The 8,237-nt window shown below is 42.6% G+C and overlaps 1 protein-coding gene across 1 annotated transcript in view; it reads left to right on the top strand.

Annotated features, from left to right (window-relative positions):
• Positions 1-3,961: 3,961 nt before the first annotated feature.
• The window catches only part of SV2B (synaptic vesicle glycoprotein 2B), a 124,090-nt gene continuing 119,814 nt past the window's right edge, over positions 3,962-8,237 (top strand). The window contains exon 1 of the mRNA XM_006885187.1: positions 3,962-4,784. Within this exon, the coding sequence (XP_006885249.1) occupies positions 4,244-4,784 (541 nt within the window). The 5' untranslated portion in view covers positions 3,962-4,243. The remainder of the gene's footprint in view (positions 4,785-8,237) is intronic.

An 8,237-nucleotide genomic window follows, 5' to 3' on the forward strand; every position in this document is an offset into this window, starting at 1 on the left:
TAATGATTTGAACTGTGCTCTGTCCTGTGTGATTCTCATAATTTTTTATATACTTGTAGCCACTATGCCAATGCATCGTGTTGAGGGTCTTCCTCTCTTCTGATGATTTTCCTAAGGTTATTCTTGGCTGGTTTTGTGATCCTCGGTCATCGATGTGACCTTTATAGCCTCAGGCTTATTATCTGTAAAATAAATGCAATAATACATTAATCCTGATCTTAGGATTTTTGTACAGTTTGGTCATGATGAAACAAGTGATAAACAATTCAGTAGAGTACTTGACACAAAGTAGTTGGCACAGGATTAGCAAAGGATTATCAACAATTATGATCGTGAAGCTACTCTTTCAGTCTATCTCTCTGATGAGTGGTAGACAAGTGAGTGGCCTTTGAGAAAAGGGACCAAATCATATCATGCCAAATAATGCATTGAGCACGAAAGATTCCAGGGCATGTTTTTGAGAATGGATAACCAAGCTCCAGGGATCTCTGGCGCCTTAGCAGCAAGAAGTTGTGTTGCCAACCCAAAGGCAAGTGGCGTGAATCTGTAGGAGACAGATGGACAGTCTCCTCCTGAGCAATTAACTGCCCCCCAAAACCTGCTGGAGGATCAGCTATGAGTCAGTTCTGGCTCACCAGTACACAACAACATCTTCATCAACAAAAAACAAGCCCAAGTCTAAGAGTCCAAAGCTCATGGCCAATCTTGGATTTCCCAATAGTTCAGCTTGTAGCTTGGTTAAATCAATGATCTCCTTGGAACATCAATTTCTTAAATAATATTTCATCACCAATGTTTTGTTTGAGTACCAGCTTCATAGTCAAGCCTTAGTATTTATTCTGTGTGTTGATTTGGGCATATTTTAAAAATCCTTTTTGTCCTCCATTTTATAATCTGTGAGATGGAGAGATTAAACCTGCTTTACTGGTTGAAATGAGAATAAACAATGTATTGCTTATAAAATGCTCACCTTAGTAGTTGGCATAGAGTACTTGGGATCATTGTTGCTCTTGGATTAATTTTTGCCAATCATTTAGTTGATAATCCTTAAGTATATTGAAAGTAATTAATAGATGCATTCTTTAGAATATACTTTGCTGTAACAAAGTAACTTGGCACTTTTCAGCCAAATATCTCAAACTCAAAGACCCAATATCATTGAGTCACTTTTGATTCAAGGTGACCTTCCATTGGATTTTCAAGACTGTCTGGTGGCCTAATGGTTAGGAACTTGTGCTGCCAATACAAAGGTCCTTGATTTGAATCTACCAGCTGCTCCATGGAAGGAAATGGACAATTTCCTCTCCTGAAGTTAGTGCTCTTAAAACCCATGAAAGGGTCATCTATGGGTCAGTTCAGACTCCATGGTACACCACCACCACCACAACAACAAAGTCTTTATAAGCAAAGACTACCCCTCCTTTTTATCCTGAAGAGCAGCTGGTGGATTTAAAACATGAAACATGATTAGCAGTCCAACTTGAAATTGACCAGCTATCATCTGTCACTCAGCTAATGAAATACAAGAGATAATATGTAAACACTTGACTATGATTCACTTTTTCTTCACTGCCCTTGACATTCACTGCTGTTCATTTCACGGGATAATGGAGTGGAGTTAATTTTGGAGAAGATTTGCTTCTTCCTGTAAAACAAGTCTTGGGACCTTGCCCCTGAGTAGTATTTCCTGCATTTTTTATCGAAATTGTAAGCCTATCATTTTTCATTCTTGACATTTGCTGAGCCCCCAGCATGGAAATAATCTCAGGGAGCTGGTGTTCTCACACCACTTTTTAATAGCACTCTGCAGACTCTCTGCCTGTTTAGATGTGATTTATATTCCTCCTGTGTTTCCTGAATGAATATAATAAAAGCAGATTTAGAATATTAATTGGACATGGTTTCGATTGACATGGTTCTAATATAAATTTATTTACTGAGAACAGTGACAAGATCAAATGAGACTCAGAGCATAGCATCTCTTTCTTGCTTGTTCCGATGGCACTACTTCTTAAGGCAGAGTTTTTACTTATTCTGTGAATTACTGAGAAGTGCAGGTGGTCTGTCTTTAGAAGTGGGACCCTGAATTTACATTTCTTTTTTTTTCCCCCTATATCTTTTTTATTCATTTACACTGAAGGTATATAGTAGCGCCTATCGCCCAAAGATCTGAAGGTGCTTTACATGAATTTACATTTCTAATGACACCCCCTCCCCAGTGTTTCTGGCAAACCCTGGGTCCCTGATATCTCCCCAAAAGGAAATGCATTGTATTATCTGAGTCCAGAGCTGCATTGTGTCCAGGGTTTGTGGGGAGGTGAGCCAGGCTGACAGGTGTGGGCTGAGGCACAGGGATATGTGTGTGGGGAGGGGAAGGGTTCTGCAGCTGTGTTTGAGGGCCCCTGTGCTGAGAGGTTATGATGCATGTTTGCTAAGCTTAGGGAAAGCACATGTGGATTTTCAGGGTGACAGGCTGAAAGAGGATGGTGGTGGGTGGATAAGACTGAAAGCGTTTGTTTCTGACAGGCTCACAGTAGAGAGAGTTGAGAAGTCATCCCTTGCAGAGAATTTGGTGGGAGTGGGGCTAGGGGAGTAGGAGGCGCTGGTGCCCGGAGGGCCTGGGTCTCAGAGCCTGGGGAGGGAAGCTGTGTGAAAACTCATAATTCCTAAGTCTGCATCTGCACTCGTGCTCTGAAAGCTCCTCAGGTGGACCAGTCATACAGTCCCCTGGGAAACATGATGACCATGGCAAGAACTGACTCTGGAGTAAATTGCCTGGGGCTGTGACCTTGGTCACATCATTAAATTTGTCTGAGGTACAATCTCTTTAGTCAGAAGGTGAAAAAACAAATACATTTGGGTTTTTTCTTTCCTTTTCTTTTTTTGAGTTACTGTGAAAATTGTGCACAGAAAAAATGTGACACACTAGAATTTTCTAGCACAACAGAAACCAAGCCCACTGCTGTCAAGTAGATGTCTACTCATAGCAACTCTACAGGAGGGAGTAAGACTTCTGCTATTTAATAAACGGTGCCTTCGCATCTCATGAGAGCTGAGATTATCAGAAGATGACTAGAATACAGGGTTGGTCATATGAGCATAGGAGTCAGTGTAGGGGCCTAGTGATTGGAATTGGGATAAAGGAAACTGGGACTAAAGAAAAAATAAACAAACCATATCAAGCGTCAAGTAGTATATGCCAGACACTATTTAAACACTTTACACAAAGCCTTACAAATTAATAATTATCATTATCCCCAATTTACAGATGAGAAAATTAAGGCTTATAAAAACCTGTGTGTAATCACACAGCTATTACGTGGTAGAATTAAGTTCTAGACTCATTGAGTCTTCAGCAACCCTGCTCCTGGGTGTTTCATCCAAAGACCAGAGGCAGAATGGCTCTTCATTGTGATGCTTGGTCTCCAAAGTTAACCGCACTCCAGGAAAATTTGTCCCAGATCCCTCTTCACTATAAATTTCTAGATACAAAATTATATAACCGCTTCTTAAGGCATGTAAAAATTGAATTGCAATAACTTCTGCTACTGTCAATGGACTGAGAAACCTTAATGGAAATCTGTTACTGTGAATCACAATAGGCTCAACAGCATACAACAACAACAACAACAATAGCAACAGCAACAAAAACCTTGTTCTGTAAGATTGCTTCGTATCACAGATCCCTTGACAATTTTAAAAATTTTGTTCTTGAAGAAGACTTGGCACCTTTCATGGGTGCTTCAACCAGATCCTGTGGCTGCTGGTGCCTCTTAACTTCAATTCAGCTCATTCAGTCTCTTTTCAGGTTATAGGAATCCAAACTGCTTATCAAGATTTCCTTCGCATTGCATGTCAAACACTTGTGTTAATTCATTTGTTTGATTCTAAGGACCTTTTGTCTCACTTTCATCATTTTCTAACACTTCTCTTTCCCTTCTCTCCTCCTAGGGCGTGACCTTCAGGCCAGCCAGCCAGCAAGCCGCTTAGTCCTGCTCGCACCTTGTTAAGTGAAACAGCTGGGACTGTTTCTAATCTACATCTTCCTCCGCAACATCTCTGCATCACTGAAAGAGATCAGGCCAGAGCTTCTGACTTTCCAGCAGATATTGAATACAAAAAGAGATTGGGAGTGCCTTTGAGCTAATCAGGTTTATTCAGAACACAAAGGGGAGAATATAGGTGTCATCACTTTAACCCAAAAAGTCGAATGAATATCTACATTTAAACCTTTGCACATACAATGGATGATGGTTATCGAAACAACCCAAACTTCTACCATGGTGCAAGGGATATAGCTCGAGAGGCAACCAGACAGTCTCAGAACCCAGGGATGGATGACTACAAGTATCAGGAAAACTACGAGGGCTATGCCCCCAATGACGGTTATTATCGTGGCCATGAGTCCAACCCTGAGGAGGATGCACAGAGTGATGTCACCGAAGGCCATGATGAGGATGATGAGATCTACGAGGGCGAGTACCAGGGCATCCCTCACCCGGACGATGTCAAGGCCAAGCAGACCAAGGTGGCCGCCCCCAGGGCAGATGGCCTTCGGAGCCAGGCAGACCTGATGGCTGAGAGGATGGAGGATGAAGAGCAGTTGGCCCATCAGTACGAAACCATTATTGAGGAGTGCGGCCATGGGCGCTTCCAGTGGATCCTCTTCTTCGTCTTGGGCTTGGCCCTGATGGCTGACGGGGTGGAGGTGTTTGTGGTGGCTTTTGCCCTGCCCAGTGCCGAGAAGGACATGTGTCTATCCAGTTCCAAGAAAGGAATGCTTGGTAAGTGGAATTTTTTTTCAAAGCTCATTTTCTTCAGGACATTACAAATCTGAAGTGGGAGGAGAAATAAAGTTTGTACAGACCTGTCTGGTTTCCAATGCTGTGATCATTCTGAAAGAGTAATAAGACTGTCAGGTCCCAAAAGTGTATCATAATTCCCTTGTGATGCAAAGTTACAATTTTATACCTATTTGACAATTTAGGGATTTTTATTGCAATGTAACTCATTGACGCTCTCAAGCTTACTCAGCAAGTAACTAGTGGAGCTTGGGTTCCTACCCAGGTCTGTGTGATGTCTAGGTCTTCAGTCTGTTGTCCATTTTTTCTGGTTTCCCTGAGAGTTAGTTTTATTTCTTTTTTGTATGAAATAATTTTCATTCCCAATTAAAGGAGTTTTGTGAGAGGTAGGTCGGAAGTCTCTTCTACTTATTTCATTCTTCTCCCTCTTTCCAAAACCTGAAGGCACCTGCTGCTGGTGTCTTGTGTAGACACCTGTAAGTTAGTTCGTGGGCTGAGTGCTCACATGTCTCAGGATGAATTATGGGCTTGAGGACGCGAGCTGAGTTACTGCAGGCTGCTGAGAACCATCTCATTCCTCACCAACGGCTTCCTTGGGGTGGAGGTTCAACTTGGTAAATGAACCCAGAACCAGCTTCATCAGAGCCAGGCAGCAAGTATCCGGGGTGGAGATGGAGGGGATGTGTGAAGTTAGAGAGAGGAAGCGTCTTACTGGCAGATTATGGAAGAAAGTAATTGGAATAAAAACAAAGTTTCAGTCTATCACTAAATAGCCTACAAAACATATTCACTCTTTAAATATAGTGTTCTATGCTATTGATCGTACAGCCACCATAGAATTATTGAGACCTTAATGAAGAGTCGAGTTTTCATTAAGACCACACCATACATCTGACTCAACAAATATTTATTTCTTGTCTGCTATGGACTTAGTCTCTGTGCTTAGTCTCTGGAGATGCAGTATTGAATTAGGTTCAGGAAGGGCTAGGACAAGTTGGTGTTAAACAAATAAACACAGAGAATTATTTAATCATTGTAGGGATAAAACCAAAATTGACTTGTTGAATTTACTCTGATGCTTTACAGCCTCATAGGTGTCAGAGTAGACTTCATTCTACAGGGTGTGAAAGGGCTGATTTTCTTGGAAATAGGTCATCAAGCCTGTCTTTTAGGTACCTCCAGGTGGATTTGAACATTCAGTCTTTTGATTAGCAGTCAAGTGCATTAACTCTTTGCACCACCTAGAGACTATTGAAGGGAAAACCACTTTAAAATTCCTTAAAGAATAATTCTTATTTCCAGTACTTACTTTAGTACAAAGACTGAAAAACTTTTTCCTATAAAGATTCCCACGTACAAACTTTAGGTTTTGAGTGTCCAGCTAGTCTCTGCCCTGTTTTACTTTGCTGCTATAATTATATTCTAATAAAACTTTATTTACAAAAGTAGACAGCAATATGAATTTGGCTTGGGGGTTGTAATTTGCCAACCCCTAATTTTGAGTGCTGTTTGGAGCACATACATTGAACATATTCCTTGGAGAGAGACATGATGCTGGGAAGAGTGGAGGAGGGTCAGCAAAAGATAAGAAGGCTCTCAACCCAGTGGATTGACATATTGACTGCTGCAATGGAATCTTGTGTTTCAGGAAATGTGAGGATGGTGCAGGATAGAGCAGGGTTCAGAACTTTTGTTCAAAGGGTCCCAATGAGTCATACTTGACTCAATGGTACCTAACAACAACAACTGATTTTGAGAAAAATGATTTCTGAATATGATTATTATATCAAGGAAAATTTATGCATAATGAATTATCCGTAAGGGCTTTTAAAATTATTTTATCCATTTGTATTTAATTAAATACCGTTTAAAATTATCAGAACAGTGCCAAGTAGGACTAAAGGAGACAGGGTATGGAGGGAGACAAGGAACATCCTGAGCAACAGAGTTTTAAAACAAGAACAGAATTTTAGTACAGCTTCTAAAAATATTGAAATGTTCCAAGTAAGTACCTCTGGATTGGAACAGTAATATTAAAAAAGGAGATTTCAAAAACCAAACAAAACAACAAACAACCTCATCTATCCAAAACCGAAAGCAAAATGAAACCATCACCAATTGCTCTCAGAATTTCCGAGGGCGTGAATTTGTTCTGTGCTGTTCCCGCGGAGGTGCCGGGTCCCTGTTAGTCCAAATTGGCGATGTCAGTAATGATTTCATGCCCCGCTGGTCCTTCTGCCACGCTGGTACCCAGCAGCCTCATTAACGGAGTGGAGCAAGCTGATGGCTCCTGCTTGCTCCCAGGGCAAAGGCTTGGAGCTGAGGGGAGATAGTCCTCATCTGGAGAATACACATTGGTGTGGTTTTGCATTTAGTGTTTGCAAAGAAGGTGCTTTGACATGTGTAAGGAATTGCTTTTCCATTAGGCCTCAGGGGCTGCATAGGCATCCTGCCTTCTGGCATGTTAGCCATCTCTGACGTGGTGCTGCTCCTATAAGTCTCTAGGTCTGAGTCCAATTTGGACAGGAAGAGACCCCCAAAATGGTATTGAGTGGACCAGTGGGGCACCATACCCCATTATGCATTGGCCTCATGTGAGTAGAGGGGAGCAAGTACCCCATTTTTCAGCTGCTACTTGGGCATGAGGCTTTGCAAAGGCCCAGGGTAGAGACAGCCCCTCCCTTTACCACAGTATTTCTCCTTTTGTTCTTGTCTGTCAACTTCCCCATCTACATTGTGTGAACCAGTTGCTACTGTCATCCCCCCAACCCTGGGCTGGGCTGGGGGACTCTCTGGGGCTCATCTCTATTTTACTGGCTGCTGTCCCAAGAAGAACCCTCTTTTGTCTCCATTCTCTCCCCGAGAGCTGACTTTTCTCCTTGGTCCCTGCTTAGGCCCTGCTGTCCTACAGAGAAGTCAGAGACTCTCTGTCCCTTGCTTCCTTGTGCACACATAGAGGGCTTCACATTTCATGCTAAAGTAAGGGTTTGAGGTCCAGGGAAGCTAGTACCTTTGCTCCTGTTTTCCCTTTCCCATTCTTTGCTCATCACCCTTGTCCCTCAATTCCTGGGATGTAGGCTGAAGCCCTGGAACATATCTTTCCTGCTGTGGAGAGGGCAAAGTCCCAGAGGGATAGCTTGGTCCCTTCTATCCCTTACCTGCCACCCTGGCCACCCCTCTCCCCATACCCCCCAGCTTGCTGCTTGTGCAAGTTATCGGTTTTTCTTCATTGTTTGATTCTAGCATTTCCACATGTCCTCCCCCACCAAACCCTCCTGTTTATTCCTTAACACTTGACTCAGTCCCCTCCCCATACAGTGATATCCACTGGGAAGAAGAGGGAGCAGGAGCCATTGGCCTTGGTTTGCACAAAGCGGGTAGGGCTTTGGGGCAAGTAGGTTAACTGTTGTACTGTTGGGGCCTCTCCTAGGCCCT

The sequence above is a fragment of the Elephantulus edwardii genome, unplaced genomic scaffold (genome assembly GCF_000299155.1).
Source record: "Elephantulus edwardii isolate Elephantulus edwardi_28Jun2011 unplaced genomic scaffold, EleEdw1.0 scaffold00041, whole genome shotgun sequence".
NCBI lineage: Eukaryota > Metazoa > Chordata > Mammalia > Macroscelidea > Macroscelididae > Elephantulus > Elephantulus edwardii.